This window comes from Haemorhous mexicanus, chromosome 1 (assembly GCF_027477595.1).
Source record: "Haemorhous mexicanus isolate bHaeMex1 chromosome 1, bHaeMex1.pri, whole genome shotgun sequence".
NCBI classification, from domain to species: Eukaryota; Metazoa; Chordata; class Aves; order Passeriformes; family Fringillidae; genus Haemorhous; species Haemorhous mexicanus.
Genome location: NC_082341.1, coordinates 73,372,730 through 73,392,545, shown reverse-complemented (window position 1 = coordinate 73,392,545; position 19,816 = coordinate 73,372,730). Strand labels below are relative to the sequence as shown.

The following is a 19,816-nucleotide window of genomic DNA, read 5'->3' as shown; positions in this document are numbered from 1 at the left end:
GAGGATTGAGTGGTGCAGGGATGGGTAGGCAGCAGTGATCCTACACTGCTAGGTCACTAGTTGAAATCTGCTCTGGTTCAGCAGCAAGTAAATGACATCGCCATCTGCTTGCTACATAAATAATTTGGGCTAGAGTGCTTTGGGATCTTCAAGTATGCTGAACTCATTATGCTTTTGGGGTTTACAGTGAGCTAAAACTCAGCTCAGGGTTCATCTGTGCTGGGTATTTTTCAAGGCTGTGAGAAGAAGGAGATGCTCATTTCATTGTGTCAGTATGAAAAATTTAGCTGAGTTTGAAATGCTCACAGATGTGAGCTTCATAAAGGAACTTCAGATGTATAAGCAAATAAAAGGTTCACCTAGTCTTCACCTGAAATTCCTTCGGTTCACATAGCTTTTGGTCAGGATCTCAGTTCATCTGTGAGGGGCAGCAGCTTTTCTGCAGCTTGGTGCCAATAGCTGAGTCATTCCTTGTGTCTCAGAAAGCTTCCTGCACATCTAGGCTGAGCCAGAGGTATGGAGCACTTTGAGAGGAACAAAGTTTCAACAACCTTGCCCAAATTGCAATCAGCCAGCTTGAAAGCAGGGGAAATATTTCACAAGAGTTGGAGTGACTGCCACCTATTTGCAGGGTGTTCCAGCACATGATGCCTTTTTGTGCCCTTTTAAGTAGTGAAGGTGGTTGAGACAATGGGATTTCACCCCCATCTATTTTGATCCTACTTTTATTTTCAGCCACCAAAGGCCATTGCAATACCATGAGTCTGTAAAAGCTGCCCCTGTAGCAGCACTTGAGGGTGAGAGCAATAGGAAGGCATGTCTTCCTTTGGCTCCCTTTCCATCAATCCTCTGCCAGTTTTGCTCCGTACATGTACAGCACAGTATTTTAAATTAGTGAATAGTTTCAAAAATTTCATAGCTCTGCATTCCTGAATAAGGCCCCTAGTCCTAAAGGTTAGATCAATTATTTCTAAGAGTGTGACTTCACCTGCCACAAGAGGTGTGTTAGCAAGATGGATGTATGCATATGTGGGAAGCTGAAGGATTACATTACAAATTAGGGAGAAACAACATAGTTTGAGTATTATCTCAATGGCACAGGCAACACATGTTGTGGACTACAGTATGCTGAACATTTAAGAAAATTCCAGAGTTTATGTAAACTCTATTGTTTATATGAATATATCATTTCTTGCTATAAAGGGAGATACATTTAGAGATAAATGTACAAAATGCTACAGCTGAAAAGAAGATGAGAATACTAATATTAAAGAATTTTCTTGATTTTTGCACCTCTTCTGACCCCTTAATATTTTTTTTCTTTCTGATTACAGTTTCATTTTGTCTTTAAATAAGGGGGGGAAAGATGATTTGGGGCAGACAAGAACAGTAAGAAAAACAAATTATTCTGTAGCCAGTTAGTTTGGAATTTGTGAAGATATGTGAAAACATGTACAGATTTACTGACAAAGAAAGCTAATGCACCAGTGGGACAGAAACATCACAAATGATGTCATGCAGAATGTAAAATTTTCATTGCAATTTTAAGCTTCACTGAAAGCTTTTCTGTTCAATTTCATGTGTTATTACATTTTAAACCCCTCTGTACAAAGTATCAAAGACTTGACACTATTCTTCAGTTCAAGGAACATAAATTTTGAGCAAAACCATCTCTGAACTGGAGATAGAAACTGCCATTTTTAACAAGTTCTAAATAACATGTCTATCCTTAAAACCACACCTTCCTAATTCATGCTACCAGTAGGGAGGCTCAACAAACAATATTTAATTGCCCTTCAACAAACAGTTGAAGGGCAATTAAAAAAAAAAAGGGGGGGCATTGTCTGAAACTTTTGCTGTAGAAATAGTTAATTGGACTGAACCAGGGTGAAGTCTTCTTTAGAATTGTTTGATTTGTAAATATGCGATTAAATGGGAAGCCAGGCTAGACAGAGAGCAGCATTTGGAGCTTCACTCTGAGTCACACAATGCCCAAGTCACCACAGTTTCCAATGGGAAAATGTGACTTAACACAAGCTAGTAGCAGAAAACTTGATTTACCTCTTGAGCCGAGTAAGGAGCAGCCTCTTCCCCTTCCCACATATTGCCTTTCCTTACATTAAACCTTCTTCTTCCAGATAACCCCTCACAGGTGGGCAGCGTCTCTGTGACAGTGAAAGTCCTGGATGTGAACGATAACGCGCCGGAGTTTGCGAGATTTTATGAAGCTTTTGTTTGTGAAAATGCCAAAGCAGGCCAGGTGAGAAATGCTTGTACCCCCAGGGGTTGGGAAGGGTATGCTGTCCTACATGGAGGCAGCATGCCAGGACAGGTGAGTGTTGGAAAGAGGGCTCAGCTACTCACACGTTTCATCTGAAATCTTATCAGCAGCCATCTGTGCTTCATTCCAAAGGCAAGCATATCCCACTGGAAGGAGCATCACGTATAGCACCTCTTTTGTTTCTCCCACATTTCTTTTATTCTCCCAAAGTAGATTCTAAGCTCACTGCACAATACATTTCATAGCTGAAATAAAGCCTTCCCTTAGGCATGTGCCAGCAGGCAAACAGCCAGTGTGTCCTGTAGCAGCATCAAAGAGAGGAGAAGTGTTATGAGAAGTGCCACAGAACCAGCTCAGGCCACGTGTGACAGACTAGGCTTACTGCTAAATGTTTTAAGAGCCTTAAGCACACCTGGACTTACAGGAGCTGGACATAACTTACTACATCAGGTTCAAAGGGGTGCCAAGCAGAATATGTTCTGCTGTGAACTGGAGATGACAGAGAGTCAAAAGCAGCACAAGACTTCCCATTGCACACACTCTAAAGGAGCAGCTTCAAGCAAGCAGTGAAGACTCTGCTCCTCTGCTCCTCTCCCTTCCAAAACCCCATCAAAGTCCTTGGACAAGGTCACCAGTGCCAGAGACAGATGTGAGCTCTCCCTCACTGGACCTGCTGCAAGCTCTGCTGCTGATTGTTTGTGAGGAGCCTCCTCTTGGTCCACCACCAGGGTCCACAGTGGGGACTGGTGCCTCCTCATGCAAAGCTGACTAGAATAAATAGCACTTAAACACACAGACATGCCTCTCATGATCTGTGAAGGAACAATTATGCAAGTAGTATCACTGTGTGTTTGCTGAAGCTTCTCCCAGCTGTGTGGAACAGAATGAAATAGCTGCTCGCTGCTGGGGTAACTGTCCTTACAACTATCACATCTAGGATATTTTCATCTCACCAGTTTACAGAGCTTCTTAGTAATATAGGCAATAGAATTCATTGCCTAAACCTTTTTTCCCGGTTTTGAAGGGTGAGTGTCCTAGGTAATAAGCTGTTTAAGTTCAATATTATTATGCATGCTAATGTGGACTACTTCCTTCAGCAGAGAACACTAAATTCTATTGCCACATTTTTAAAAGTTCTGAAATTAGTTTTAAGGTGGTGAAAAAGCCTTTATGGGTCTGACATTTGCCTTTGAATCCCAAAATAACTTTCAAGTTAAAAAATCCAGGTGAAGATTTATTCCTTGTCCAAAAAGATGCCAGAATGTTTATTCAGACAGTGCTCATTGTGCTTCAAGCTGTTAGACCTACTTTACAAAGCCTCTATAAGTGAAGTAACAAATCTCTTTCTGGATTTAGCATTGTCTTAGTTTCTTTAGTTTGGTGTTATTTATTGCATATGCATTCTGCATGGCTGGCTTTTCTCTCATTTCCACTGACATCTTGGGAAGAATTTTATTGATTTAAAACTAAAAGAGTGGCAAAATAATCAACCTGAAGTCCTTTTCTACCTGCATAATGAAGCTGAAAGTAAGTATGAGCTTTCTTACAAGCTCTCTAATGCACAATGAATCTTCTGAAAAACCTGGGCCCCCAAAAGAAAAAAATAAATGTGCAACAGAAGATAGGGATGCATGACAGGAAAGCATCTGTAATTTGAGGTAAATGGAATTTCTCTTCCTTTGTTTAAAAGTGATGTGCATCACCACAGCAAAATAGATGACCCCTGCAAGCTTTTGAGTCTCTTCTTGAGAGAAGATTGTACCTCTGGAAGGCAATTTTATTTAAATGCTCCAGTTGCTGATATTTATGGATATAAAATACATGTTATCAGTTTGCTGGTTGTTTATATTATAAATATTTTGCTTCTCACATGTTTCTACTTTTCTCTTGTGTTTTGTAGCTGATCCAGACAGTGAGTGCCATCGACAGGGATGACCCACAGGAGGGTCAGCACTTCTACTACAGCCTGGCTCCAGAGGCAGCCAACAACCCCAACTTTACTCTAAGGGACAATCAAGGTAATCAGAGTGGACACAGACAGTTAGCTACTCTAATTTCTAATGCCTGAGTTGGACTTGAGAAGCCGTGACTTACAGTGGGTGATAAGACTGCCATTTCAAATAATACCAAGTGACACCTGCTCCTTAAAGGCAATAATAAAATGACATATCACTTAATACACTTGAAGGTTATATGATATTTTCTTCTCTATAAATATTCTCTAGCAATAGGCCCCTTTTTCTTTTTCGAGGAAATGTGCCAGTGTTTTGTGCAAATTCAGGTCTTTTGGTCAGGCTGCAGGCATCTCGGATTATCAGAGTGGAAATTGCATTTGCTCAGAAGAAGATGCTTAAAGGTAGGATAGTAACTGGAACTAGAAGACAAATCTGAAGGGAATTACATTGCTCTTTTTTTTTTTTTTTAAATACTCTTCATGTTTTCTCCCAGGCACAAAAAAAAGAAGGTTTTTGTACTGTTCCAGTCTTTTCCCCCCAAGCACTTTTTTCTTTCTCCTTGCACATCCTCATTTCCCTAGAGAAAGAGAGAAGTAGGGAGGACTTGCAGAGCCTTGGGGTGGTAACTTGGAGTACAGCTAAAGGTCTGTGTAAGATGACCTAAGTAGAAACTAAAACACCAGTGGGAAGACTCATGGCAAGTCACTGGCATTTGAGCATTCTAACCAGTGGAGTTTGATTCTTTTGGGAAAGCTTTGGTGGTTTTGGAGCCTGCAGGAAAGTCCTGCCATAGCAGGCCTTTGCATGACTGCTGTTGGTAGATGATCTGCATGGACAGAAAAGATCTAAATACAGGTCCACCCCAGCCCTCATTAGGAAAGAGGGATGACCTTGAGTGACCTGGTGTAGAGCTTGGAAAGTCAGTATTGAGGGGCTGGGTTTCAGTATGAGTTTAGTGTGTAAAGTACCACGAATCAGCAAGCAATTCCAGAATAAATGGGGAGAAAGATTGGCCACCTGCAGCATCTATGGCCAGCCTCCCAGCCCAGCCTTGCTCCCACACATGCCTGCTTATCACACTTACTTCTATAAGCCGCTATCTGCACCTCTCCAGGCATATGAAAGAACAACAGAAAGGCTTATAAAGAATCCCATGCATTCACTTACCAAGCATGTCTTAAAACATCATACTTGCAGTGTCTGGAGCCCTCCTCCACAGCATGCTAATGCTCTTTCATCCCAAAATCATTTTTCTCTATAGTGTCCCTGAAAGCTCCCCTCACAATTTCTTGCATTTTTATCCCCTTCTTTCTCTCCTTGTCTTTTTTATTTGTGAGTATATATTGCCAAAATAAATAAACAAATATAACACAAGTATTGCTAAAGCATTTGGCAAAGAAAGCTCATTTCATCCTCAAGGCATTGTTCTAAAAAAAGAAACGCGCAAAACTCCCAGCATCAGATGCACTTTTTCTGTCTCAGGCCATGCTTGCAATAATTTATAGTGACAGCAGTGACTGAATGGCTGTGCCTCCCACTCTCTATAAAATACCAGTTTTCCATATAAATATATATATATATCTCTCACAAGAAGCTTTGGGTACTATTAGTTACTAATTTGAAATAAAAATGTTAAGTATCAAACCACTGACTATTTGAATGATCCACATGGTAAACCATAGTATAAGAGGAATATTAAGCTATTAGAGGGCATCCAAAAGGAGGGCCATGAGGACAGTGAAGGGTTTTAGGGTAAGCTGTATAGGGTGCAGCTGGGGTCACCTGGTCTGTTCATCCTGGAGGAGACTGAGGGGAGACCTCATTGCAGTCTATCATTTCCTTGTGAGGGGAAGCAGAGGGGCAGGTACTGATCTCTTCTCTCTGATGACCAGTGACAGGACAAAACAGCATGAAACTAAGTCAGGGAAGGTTTAGGTTAAGTATGAGGAAGAGGTTTTTCACCCAGAGGCTGTACAAGCACTGGAAAGGCTCCCCAGGGAAGTGGTCACAGCACCAAACCTGTCTCAGTTCAAGAAGCACTCAGGCACACAGTGTGACTCTTGGTGTATCCTGTGCAGGGCCAAGAGCTGGACTCATCCTGAAGGGTCCCCTACAACACAGCATATTCTATGACTCTATGATTAAGGGTTTATTTACTGCCTCAGCAATTTGGAGAGCAGCAGTCATTTCAGTAAAAGTAATTTATGCTTATATTTTCATCTAGGGGCCACTAAGAGCTATATAAATCATGCAACGTTGGCACAGAGGGAGTAGCTATACTGTTTGTCACAGGGTGGCTAGACAAGAAACAGAGCACACTTTCCTAGTCACAGCCTGTGCCCATAAACACGAGACAGGAATGCTTCCCAGGCTGCGGGAAGGCGCTGTTAAAGATTAGCAATTGTGCTGATTACTTGGTTGTCCAATATAGCAGTAAAAGAAACTGCAAGACATGGAGCCTTCTTGGCAACAATTAAAACCTTGATTTATACTGAGCAACAGATAGATCACCGTGTGCATTCTGATGAGCTGTTTTACATTTTTTTTTGGCCCTTGTAATTTTGGTCTCTGAGAACTTCTTCAGTCTATTCATTCTTTGCCTATCTTCAGCAGACAGAGAAATCCTGTTGTGCTCCTTTATAGATGGGGATCTGGGGCAAGGAGAAATTAGGCTACTTACATGCTGGGTTCTCTTTGAGTTCAGTAAAATCAGTGAGAAATAGACATGTTAAGTAGCTGCAACAATCTGGGCACAAAGGCTTCTCAAGGCCTTATAGGATAAATGTGATGAAGCAGGGAATTGAGCTGGAGTCTCCCATCTCTTCAGTGTCTGCTGTAGGGCACTGGCAAGCCATCCTACTTCCACCTTCTTCCAGGTGAGACTATGCTGGGAATAAGTTAGAAAGAGAAGCTTGCTGTAAGAATGACCAACAAAATAAGCTTACTGCATTTCTAGATTAAACTCTGACCTTATCTTCTCTTGACCCTTAATCACTGCCCTCCATCTTTGGGAACTAGGAACTGTTGAAGACAGAAGCCTTTTATAATGGGTGCAGAATCAGGATCTGTCATACCCACCCAGGCATGGTGTCCTGGCAGTCCTTTGCATTACAATTAAATTTGTCCTGGGAAAAATTTTTAGCTATTTCTGCCTTCCCTAAATCTGTGGTCTACTTCACACATGTAAGCAGTGAGCTGAAAATCCTCAAGGAAAGGTGTGATTCTTTCCCCAACCCCGTCATGTCTAGATTGCCTGCTTGCTTGTGTTCTTTCTCCCACTCCTGGTGGAATATGTATTTATATTATTCCTAGCTCTTCATAATTATTACAATCAGGCTTTAAAGTCTATCAGAATTATCAGGCTAATCATCCCCAGTTCTTCTACAGGTGTTTGCAGAAAGAAACCAAGCCTTTCCTGTGAGAAGAGCAGTGGTTAGGTTGGGACCTACACAGTGATCCCCTGACCTCTCCAGAGAGGTACATCATTTCTAGTGAGGCAGCAAACTGCAGGAATATGGTGCTCCATGGCTTGTTCTCACAACTACATAAATACACCTGCCTGCATGCCTGTGGGAAGTTCAGTTTTCACACAAATGTGGAACCAGCCATGCTGCAATCTTCAGCATCTCTGCTCAGTGCTGGAGCTAAGTGCTGCCATGCAGCCCTCTACGAGCCAAAGGCGCCGTGCTGGATGCTGAGAGGAAAAATATTCATTCTTATCAGGCCTGCTTTTTCTTTTTTAATATAATGGGACTTTCATGTCCTCACAAGCCCTCTTCTCTTGATGGCTGGGGCTTAGCAGATATCAAATTTGGAATAAAATTGTGTATTCCAGTTTCTGCCATGCTGCATCACATTCCAGCATGTCCTTTGCACTGTGCTAGCACGTCAAATCACACTGGCTTTTGATGAGTCACACAACAAGCCTTGGCACCAATGTATTTCTGTTGCAGAGTAACAGGTAGAACAATTCTTTAGGGATGATTTGGATGCCTGCCTAGTACAAAGCAAAATGAAGCAAGAAGCCCAGAATGTAATCCTGGGAGTTACAAAGAGAATTTAATTACCAAGAACATTTAAGACCTGGATGATATGGTCAGGCCATCACAGCAGAAGGTATATATACATATATATCTTTCTATATTAGATTATAGAAACTTGGTTTTGGCCTGAAAAAAGAGTGGTTAAAAACCCTTGAGATCTCTCACTAGCTGATTTTGCACAGCTTCTGTCAGGTTCACTGCCTGTGACTTCTTTTGCAGGCAAAGTATGACCAGCTCAAAATAATTAATCTTTTTTTCCCTCACAAAGAACAATTCTACATGAAATGAAGGTTTGCTGCCACCTGAATAAAAGTTGTGACTTCTAGTGTAAGTCAGTTTAAAGAAAGTGAATCTTTCACCCAGGAAAGAGAAATACAGCCAAATTACTCCAGTTAGGGTGACTCAAGTATTTTCATTGACACAGCGTAAACTCAGGCACTTTGCCACTTTCTGCCTTTGGGCTGCTTTTCCTCATGTCAAAACTGGCCCAGTGACGAAAAGTTGTGATATTAATAGATGTGGAGCACATATAGAGGGCACATAAACAGCCCAGGGGAGAGAAAGCACTTGTATGTGCCCCAGGAGAGAGAAGGGAAAGGTTTGAGCAGGCAAGGGCTCCTGTCCACAGCACTCCCTTTGCCCAGGAGCCATGGAGGCACAGGGTACTACTGGTACTACTCTCTGATGAGTTTTGGGACACATTCCTGAATCATGGAGTCATTCAGGTTGGAAAAGGCCTCCAAAATCATTGAGTCTAACTGTTAATCTAATGCTGCTGAGTCCCCCACTAAACCATGGCCCTAAGTGCCCCATCTGCACATCTTTTGAATGTCTCCAGAGAAGGTGACTCAAACACTTCCCTGGACAGGCTTTTCCAATGCCTAACCATCCACTCAGTGAAGAAATTTTTCCTAATATCCAAGCCTCCCCTGGCACAACTTGAGGCTATTTCCTCTTGTCCTATTGTTTGTTCCTAGGAAGAGACCTACCTGTGTCTGTCCATGCCCACTGCACACACTCAGAGCTGCATTGCAGATCAAAGGCGAAATCAGTAAACACTGACACTTAACCAGTTTTAAGCAACTTTGGGATTTCATCTAGCACCTGGTGGTTTTTCCTCAAAGCTCCAGCTCTTGGGACCACATGATTTAACAAGACACTACAATTTCACTGTATATTTGCATGCAGACATGCAGCACACTTCAGAATTTTATGGTTTTAGAGTGAAAGCTTGAAATGTCATTGACATCCAAGGAAAAAGACCCTGAGATTCTTTTTAAAAACATGTCACAAATTTAAATTGATCTCACAAACTGTGGAACCTGACATCTTAATACTTAGGTGTGCCTCTACTCTCTGATGCCATAAGATTAGAGGCACAGAGTTTGTAACTTGAGCCATAGTTTAAGTCTAGGAGACAAGTCTGGTTAGTCGAGCTTGAGTTTGCCTATATTCCATAGTTGGCTGTGTATGAAGCTGCTGATTTCCCTTCAAAAAGCCATCAAATCATTTTTGGTGTCCATACTACAATAGATCATACTGCTGAATTTATCTTCATGTTACCTGAGTATCTACACTGAAAAAAAATCACCCAAGATTTAAATCTTAGCAGTGAATGGACAGAGGACTAATAAGGAAATTGAACAATTCTGTGTTAATATTTTAGGTTTTTTCAGAGTCTACTTGTGATCAGAAGGTTTGCTGCCTTTTCCAGGCAGCAGTCCCATTGTGCCAATCCACCTGGGACAGCTGATCAACGTCCTGCATTTTCAAGCATAGCAATGTACATTGGTAACAACCTGGAGATGCAGATGGCCAGACTGTGTGACCTCTTTTGAACCAGGAAATAAAGGCAACAGGAAATAAAACTAAGTTGCAAAAGAAACTGCATGAAGATCATTTGCCAAAAAAGTGCCACAGCATCAGTGCACGGAATCAGAGCTTGTCGGTCTGCCAAAGAGAAAAAGTACCTGTGTTCCCCAGTAATCTTTCCTGGCCCTAGCCTTGCAGACATGTTTGTAAGAAAGGACAATTTTCATGCAAATTCCTTTAGTCTCTTTGGTGAGCCAGATCATATTGGAGACATTCAGTCCTGCACTTTCCAAAAGTCTCAGAGGCTACAAGGCTCAAAGTCAGCACTGACAAAATCAACACTCATCTCCAAAGAGTTTTGCTTTGGCATCCTGAGATGAGAATTGAGAACAAGTTCCTGAATCCATTTTTCACTTTTTAAAATTAGGAAACTCGGTTCACATTCTTAGGAATTTGAGGGAGGAGACAGGAATTCAAATGCCACTGGTAAATGTTGACATTTTAAAAAGCATGTTGAATATGAAGGAAAAAGCCCCAAAGGTAGGAATTTCCCTTGAAATGGCCAACAGCAACTGGCTGTTAGGTCACTCTTTTACTATTTTTGTCAGCAGCATCATTTTGATCCCTTTTGATTTAAGTTCTTATAAAAACAGGCAGTCACACTAAATGAAGCAGAATGGTCAAATCAAAGCAGAATAATTCTGACGACGTGAAGCATTCTGGCTTTTTTCTCTGGCAGAAGTACGAAAGAAACTGCATGTACTTCACAGGAAAAATGTTTCGTTGCAATTTTCAACTTGCTGCTGCTTTAGGGTAGCAAGCTGGGTTTTTTCCTTTGTCCCCTTGTTGCCTCAAGCAGATGATTGTGCCATGTATCAAAAACCACAGAGTACCGTAACATGTCCACAAAGGTTATATGCCAGCATCTCCAAAACTGTGGCAGCATCTGAGACCTAGAAAAGCTGCTGAGCATAACCAAACAGGAACAACAAGTTGCCTTCAACTGCTCATTTCTGTCTTGCACTTTGAAAACTAAATCTGAACATTATGAGTTTGCTCTGGGCATATCAGAGGGGGTAAAGGCAACTGCTAAGGTCTGTATGCCTCTCAGGTTGGGATCTATGGCCTGAGAAGATACTGGAAGAGGGGAAGGAGAGGCAAAATTATTAGTGATTAACTGATTAAAAAAAAAAAAAAAAAAAGATGAAGAAGAGAGAAGAAAAAATGGATGTGGGTCTAAGGCTGATTTTTTTTAACATTCTTTCTCTGCTGAATGTATTTGCTCTGCATATAAGCTGTCCTCTCTGTTTATTTCCTGCCTCTAGACAATACAGCATGGATTTTGACACGGCGCTCTGGCTTCAGACAAAACGAGCAGAACACCTTTTACCTGCCCATCCTGATCAGCGACAACGGGCGCCCGGTGCTGAGCAGCACGGGCACGCTGACGGTGCACGTGTGCAGCTGCGACGAGGAGGGCATGGTGATGTCCTGCAACGCCGAGGCCTACGTCCTCCCTGTCAGCCTCAGCCGAGGGGCACTCATTGCCATCCTCGCCTGCATCTTTGTCCTGCTGGGTAAAGCCTGCACTTCTTCCTGGGAGGGACAGACTTTTCGGTTCTGGCCATGATGCTGATCCACCAAAGGTGTAGGACCCAAACACACCCACACACACGTCTGTGTATACGTGTGTATGTAGATGCATGCATGTCTAAAGGGCCAAATCAAGGACCCATGGTGTAGTCAGCTGTGTATGGATTCAGGATCTGGACTGTAGGAATGGGGGGAAACTATGGCCGGCAAATATTTCTGCCAGATGCCCCAAGTGCTATGGTGTCTGATCTGGCCATGCTTTCCTGCAAGGGTATTGAGAAGTATTGAGAGCTGTGGCTTGGGGCAGGTTAGCTTCTCAGGCTGATCCACAGGAAACAGTAGTGGCAAGCCCAGTTCCATTTCTTGTCTTTTGTAGAGAGATATCCCCACCTCCATCCTTTTTCCTTGAGACTCTACATTTAAATGGTGCCTGTGCTGCAGTAAAGGGGCTGAGGGTCTTGCATGAGTTCTGTCTCCACAGTTAAATTTCATGCTTTCCTTGCCCATACACCCTATGTCCTCTGTTAGTTGTTGCTATCAAAAGAACTTCAGTTCCCTTGTTAGCTCTCTCAAATCATGCAATACTAGCTCAAAACACACATTCTCTGAAATTTCAGGGGACCCAGTTTGAGGAACAGTGTAGTAAGTTACAGGAAAAATTCTTTAAAAGTGCCTCAATTCTGGCTCTTCAAAGGAGCCTAGATACATCAGCTCAAAATTTCAGTATCCAAAATCTTTGCTGAGTTCTAACTCTGGAAATAGATACCAAGTGATGGCACATTTTCAATAGAAAAGGGCTCTGGTGCCTGTATGACCACTTCTCCCCATGCTAATAAGCACAGCGAGGGCGAGGAGCACCAGCACTGCAGCACTGCAGGAGGCTTGCAGATAAACAAAAAATTCCTTACAGCAGACTAAGGGGCTAGCTCTGCATTTTGCTGTGTAGCCAGATGTATCACTGTGGTGCCTTAGGACCATCCATCTCTGTCACATGCAGTGGCCAGCCTGAGAGGCATCCCCAAAGCAGGCTGCAGAGCAGCCACAGAGCAGAAAACAAAATATCTCTATGGCACTGTGCTGCTGCAGATAAACTGTTATTACCTCTGAGCTGGCTAGCTTAAAAGTGGCATGCACCACTAGATATCCACGTTCAAAGTGTCACCAGGACTTAAGAATTCAGGGGGACAGATTAGCAGGTCCTGAAGATACTAGTTTTGACTGGGGAGTGAGAGAGAGAAATTTCTACACCCCTCAGCTTGCAAACACCACAGCTCTTTAAATCCAAGGGGCTAGTTGGGCTCACCCAGGGAAAAGGAGGGCAGAGGAAAGTCTGAAGCCCCAGCAAGATCTGTGTCCTTGCTGACATCCTCGTGTCTTGCTTGGCTCCCGCAGTGCTGGTGCTCCTCATCCTCTCCATGCGGCGCCAGCGGAAGCAGCCGTACATCATCGACGAGGAGGAGAACATCCACGAGAACATCGTCAGGTACGATGACGAGGGCGGCGGGGAGGAGGACACGGAGGCCTTCGACATCGCCGCCATGTGGAACCCGCGGGAGGCCCAGCTGGTGGTGAAGAACCGGCAGGACATGCTCCCTGAAATAGAGAGCCTCTCCCGATACGTGCCTCAGGCGTGCGTCATGGACAACAACGTCCACAACTACGTGCTCGCCAAGCTGTACGAAGCTGACATGGACCTGTGGGCTCCTCCCTTCGACTCCCTGCAGACCTACATGTTTGAAGGGAACGGCTCGGTGGCGGAGTCGCTCAGCTCCTTACAGTCCGTGACGACAGACTCAGACCAGAGCTACGACTACCTGACGGACTGGGGGCCGCGCTTCAAGAAGCTGGCTGAGATGTACGGGGCCACGGACAGCAGTGGGGCTCTGTGGTAACAGGAGAGGAATGGCAGAGGGCTTTCCATGTGAAACGGTGTCCAGTTCAGTCCATTCTCATCAGATGCTTCCATGGACATGGGTGAGGCCTCATAAAAAAATAGCAATACAGTGCTTGGATGAGAATGGGAAGAAGGGTGTGAATGAAAGTCTCTCTGGATCAGCTTTACTCAGTTAAATTAAGTCACATTTTTGAAACTTTGAGAAACAGAAGGAAGGAAGTTTTTTCCTGGTTCTTACAGCAAAATTGGAGAGCTCCACGGCATTGCTCTCTCTCTCTCTCTCTTCCTTTCTCTCCTCTTTGTACACGGCAGCTTACTGAGCTCTATACATCAGGGTTCGAAGATCTATAAACTCCAACTGTAATCTCCAACTCACTGAGAAATTGTCACCACAGAAGAGTTGCTTCCCACTGGTCATTTCTTTCCCCATTAAAACAGAAAAGAATTGCTTGCTAACAAGAGAAAAAATCCACAAAGCAGAAAATTGAAACTGGAATCTCAGAGGGCTCCTTGTAAACTAAACTCCTCCCTCTGTTGCTAACAGAGCTCTTTTTTAATCCTTTAGAAACAAGGCTGAGGTTGGAGGTTTTTTTCCCACGTGACTGAGAGGGCTGGGGAAGAGGCTTTGAATTTCTGCTCTAGTTTAGTGGCTGATCTGTGAGTCACTGGCGTTAACACTAATCCATCTCCTATCAAGTTTGTGTAAATTTATTCTTGACTCTTTAAAACCATGACTCTGCTAAACTGCTCAGAACAAAACCAGAAAATCTGCCTCTTTTGCACTGTAGATGTCTCTTCCATGTGCCAAATGTGAAGATTAGATTCTACCAATGAAAGCCAAATAAATTTTAAAATAAGAAAAAGCTATATTTGGTAACTACATGGGTTAGATGGGCTTTCCTAATCTGTGTGAGGTCAATCCAAGGGATGTTTACATACTGTAGATAACCTACTTGAACAAATGCAGTATTATAGACAAATAAATGGATGTAAGAAAATTACATGTATAAGTTTTGTATATTTGTTAATTTTGGTAATAAATATGATGTACTGCATACAGTACAGTACCTTAGCACCTCTTTTAATAAAAGTTAAATAGAAGGGAAAGTCTGATGGCAATTTATTGACTACTTTGCACACAGCAGTTAGTGCTTATCTGCAGCTTGACATGCCTTGAGCATCAAGAAAAAATGGTTCATCAGCATTGTGTCAAGGAGACAAGGCTTCAGTTTGCAGAATCGAGCAGATTGTCTGCTTCTTTTATCATTGTTCACTTGGACATTGCCCTTAGCAGCAAATCTGCCCAAGTACAGCCCACCAGACTAGTTACTTTTCTAATCGAATCATGATGAAGTCAAAAGAAAGTCTTGCCTGATGTTTTTGAAACATTAAGGCTGGGGCATTGCTAGGCTTGGAAACCAGTTACACAGCCCTGACAAGAGTCTCATACCTTCAGAGCCATGACAGACTAAGATAAAACACCTATTTACTCTTACTCTGCATTCAGTTTTGCGCTCCGGTCGTCTCTTGTTTGCATGTGTAAATGAGAAGAGCTCGGGAAATTACACTAACACAAGTTTCATGGAAAGTGGAGAAAGGCCTCTGAAAGCAGAACAGTCTGCAATGGAATTTGCAGGTTTATTTCTAGCTAAGGACTCTCTATGCCTCCAATTGCCCAGAAAATAGATGTGCACACAGAACCACCCACAGTTACCACACTTTTACTATGGGCATGCCTTACTCAGTTCCTGTTGCAGATGTGCACAAAACATCGCAGTCTCTGCTAATCTTTGGTTGTACCAATTTAAGGCAGGAGCCTTGTTTTCATACAATGTCATGCATCCCTAAAGAGCCATACACCCACCAAGGAGAAAAGGTTTTAGTGACTTCTTGCTTGTTAATCTGATGGGATGAAAATCTGGGCCTTCACAAACATATTATGCCAAGGGTTCCGCTTATCACCTGAACATGCTTTACACCACTGCAGAAAGAGCACTGATAATTATTTGATAGTGATTCTTTTACTCACACCATAGCACTCACCCTCACATGTCATATTGATTTTAAACTTTAAACTAGAACTGCAGCCATCATGATCAAGGAAGTAGTCTAAAGCACACAAAGCTGCTGTTGAAAGTCTGAGAGCTTCCTCGCCTCCTGCCACCCCAGATACCACAGAACGCAGACAGGAGGACATCTATTCCACCACTTCCCTGTCAGATCCAAACATTAGTTTTACATATTTTAAGCAGATGTGTCCTTCTTCTTAAAGCCCCAGCTGTTAAAGCTCTGTAACCTTTCTAGGCATCTTTCTAGGCATCAGTACACTCATTACTGAAAGCCTTCCAGGGGAAGTACAAGGCATGTGCCCCTTGCAGCATACTTTGTGCCTACTTGCAATGCACAAAGATGACCCTGTCCCTCCACAGAGCTGTGATTTGGTATTTTCAGACCATGACATTCTCTTCCAGTAGTCACAGTCTACAGGAACAAAAAAAGCCTCTAGATTGTTCTTCATATCTTGATTCCAGGAGAGTTTAAATCTCCTATTGTAGGCAGAGTGGGAGGATGGGTCGTAAAAGTACAGTCCAGCATCACACTGCCTTCAGCCTCCTGCATTTACTGAGAGTTATCCCAGGACAAGCTGCCCCATGGTTTGTTTTGACTCCACAGAAGCCTCCAGACGTGGTCTCTGCACGACAGCCTGTGCAGCAGCCAGGAGCAGCTTCCCAGGGCGTGTATCCCCCATTCTGGAAAGACCAGCAGCCCTTTTGCCAGGGGCTTGAACTCATGCCTCAGGGGAATTCATAACCCACCTTCCTAAGCTGCATGTCAGCATTAGGCTCTCTGATTGTCCTCAGGTTTGCCTCAACTTGTGATCACAGTCAATAGCTGCACAGCTTGATGTTGTGACACTTACCAGCTGGTGTTTAGTAGGCACTTGGCAGCCTGGCACCTTTTTTTTCCATTTTATGGAACAGGTGACAGTGTTTCTGCAGTCTGTGAAATCTCTATGCCAACAACCAACACTTGCATCTATCACGCTGCCACAAACAAAACAGAAGAATCCTCTGGTTTTGTTGATGAGATATGAAAAGGATCCACTTTCAGACACATCAGGGCTCAGCAGGCCCAGAGTAGAAGAGGAGAATCCAAGCCCAAAGATAATGCTTGGTGCCACAGACTGTCAGTGAAAAAAGCACACTGGTCACACAGGTCCTCAGCCTCCTGCTCAAGGGCAGCTCTGGCTGTGTGCATGAACATTTGCAGCACTACATAAAACCTGCTCATGGTTTACAGCCAGGGAGTTCAGCCTGCTGTGGTGGAGGGACTGGGCTTTGCCACGCCACCAGACACCTCCAAGGGACAGTCCCAGTTCTGCATGGCAGCCACTCTACCCACTGCCCTGGTGTAAGGGCAGAAATGTCAGAGGGCCAGGACAAGGTCTATGTGCCCTCACCAGTGTCCCCAGCCCCCTTGTGCTCCAAGGCTGGTCTGAGTGCACAGAGCTTTTACCACTATTCATTTTGGTTTGTTCCTCTGATGACATTTTTTCCACGGCTGCCAGTTCTCAGGGAAAAGAAAAAAAAAGGACTTACCATCCAACAACAATCCCCTAGTATCAGCTGTGGCTGCAAATCAGTGGTTCAGAGGAAAGAATAACAGAACATGCAAGTCATTTTACTAATTTCAGCCACTTAAAAGTTGAGCATATGAGCTAAACAATCCATCTCAACTCTCTCTCTCTACCAAAGAGAGTTAGACAAAGAGTGATTCATTCCCCCATCCTGGCCATCTGTATGATGCTATGGCCCCCTGGAGCTGTATGCCTCTCGGTTAATGGCCAGGCCTCCAGGGATTCATCCCTGCTGCTCAGTCTGGCCCTAGGCATGACATTCCCAAGCTCTCTGCTCTAAATTTGGTTACACAAGTGACCATGGGCAAACACTACCGTCTGATGTTTTCCTTTCCTTTTCCTACCACCCATCTCTGCCTTGTCTAGGTAGGTTGCATGACTTGCCACTCTTATTCTGCACTGGTCATCATACCAAGGCTCTGAGCAGCAGTGTTCTGTCCATCTGTCAAGGACTCCAGATCTCTTCAGAGCAAAATACAGAACTCAGGAATGCATGAAAAGAGTTAACATCATTTTTCCTAGTGTAAATTTTCTTGCAATGCTGCCTTTCATTTGCTGCTGCATTGCCCATTTATCCAGCTTTATTAGGCCCCACTTGATTTTGTTATTTCTCCTCCAGCTTTTATCACTTTGCTCTTAATCACTTTATGCTACCATCACATGTGTTGCCTAAAATTCCCTTCTAGGCCATTCATTAAAACCAGGAGTGACACAAATCCTTAGGGGACTCAGAAGTTATCTATTGGTCACCTTGAAATATAATTTATTTGCCCATGCCAGTATTTTCCATGATGCAACTTTCACATAGCACAAGCTAGAACCTGCTCTCTGAGCACAGCTCCCAGGAACCATCAAACTGGAGGGATGCATATGTCCCAGAAGCCTGTTCTGCATATGCACCACATTTTACTTGTCCCGCCCATGAGTAAGAGAAAGGAGGCATACAAAAGATGCACAAGTGATACCTTACAGATTCCAGAAAAGTTCTGACCTGGACCAATTCAAAGTTGAGGAGATTCAGTTGTTTTTGGATTTGTGCTGCCAAGGTCTTACTAATAAGATCACCTTGGTCTATGCCAGCTTAGCTATCAGTTAGATCAAGCACAGGAGAGAAGGTGGGCTCAATAACAAGGGAGGATGGAACATGAGGAAATCTTTACTGTTGCTCTCTCTTGTCCCGTGTGTCAGGGTGTAAGACAGCCCATTTCATTCAGCTCAAGGAATAGCCTTTAATGCATTTTCTCCACATGAAGCTGGTGTAAACAGGCAGTGGGTCTGTCCAAACATCCTACTTTGTGCCTGCTGAGAGGTGCAGCATCCAGAAGAGAAGCTGTGTTTCACTCAGTTGTGCCCCTGCCTCTCTCACTGCAGTGCACTTGGCATCAGAGAGCTCCAAGATAGCCACTGCTGCAAAACAGCTGTATCACCTAAGGGATTCGTTCTCCTGCAGAAAGGTCAGTGATTTGCCTCTCATTTGGACTGTAACGCAGTAATAATCTGTATCAGTGCATCCTGTTAAAACACACAGGAAAATCAGCAGATGGCAGTGAATCTGAGGTGGAGTCAGAGCTGTGATCCTAGGAAAGCAGTAGGAACTGGGGAGTCTCGCTGTCAAACCAAGACTTTAAGGACAGATTTTCTGTTTTGCTTTCTTATACCAACCCTCTGAAGACCTTGCCCACACTGGCACTCAGGTGTTTTGCTGTTGACCTCAGAGGTGGCACATCAGGCCACCCGCATCACTGACTGAGCAGAAGCAGCAGTGCAATGTTGATATTGTATTTCCCAAGAGACAATGGAGTAATATGGTAGAGGAGGTAGAAGTGAGTGACTTCACAATGACGTTAAAAAATCATGTGATTTTTTTTAAGACCTGATGCAGTAATATAATTTTCAGACCTTATTTGTTATTAAGCTCACCATTAGGGAATAGACCTCTTGGGAAATATGAATTTTCAAACCTGCATCTTAATATCTATAGGCTGGTTCCATGATGACTAATCCTACAATTTTTTCCCAAAGGTGCACGAGCTACAGCATTTAAATCTAGAGGCAGAAGTTCTTGCCATGCCACAGAAAACCAATAACAATAATAATGACATCATCTATCATAATGGGGGTCAACATTTGCTTCTGCTTTGTGGCAAGGGTGAAGGCTACCAGACTCATAATATGATTTAGGAAGCTGAATCCCTAGTTAAAGGATTAGTAGTTCCAGACGTTCTAGGAAGTGTCAAAAGCCAGGCTAGATGGAGCTCTGAGGAACCAGTCAAAGGTGTCCCTGCCCATGGGAGAGGTACTGGAACTAGATGATTTATAAGTACCCTTCCAGCCCAGACTATTCTGTGATTCTGTGATGATTCTATGATTCTTTTTGCCAAACACACATGGGTAAATCAGAGTGCAACATGATCCTCCTCAGCATCACAGTACCTTGATGAGTGCCAAACAGAAGATGTGGTCTTTTCTACCATATGTAGAAAAAGAAAGAAAATGGAAAACTTTTCTTTCAAGCAGTGGTGGTAACACATTATGGGTTATTTGGCATTATTTCTTTTATTTTTTGCATAGATTATTCTTGGGCCTTGTCAAGGGAGACAA

At 43.3% G+C, this 19,816-nt stretch overlaps 1 protein-coding gene across 1 annotated transcript in view; it reads left to right on the top strand.

The window, feature by feature from the left end:
* Positions 1 to 14,679, top strand: part of CDH20 (cadherin 20) — a 118,680-nt gene extending 104,001 nt beyond the window's left edge. The window contains exons 9-12 of the mRNA XM_059854288.1: positions 2,139 to 2,260; positions 4,182 to 4,299; positions 11,417 to 11,668; positions 13,077 to 14,679. Coding sequence (XP_059710271.1) covers positions 2,139 to 2,260; positions 4,182 to 4,299; positions 11,417 to 11,668; positions 13,077 to 13,576 — 992 coding nt within the window. The 3' untranslated portion in view covers positions 13,577 to 14,679. The remainder of the gene's footprint in view (positions 1 to 2,138; positions 2,261 to 4,181; positions 4,300 to 11,416; positions 11,669 to 13,076) is intronic.
* The last annotated feature ends 5,137 nt before the right edge of the window (positions 14,680 to 19,816 follow it).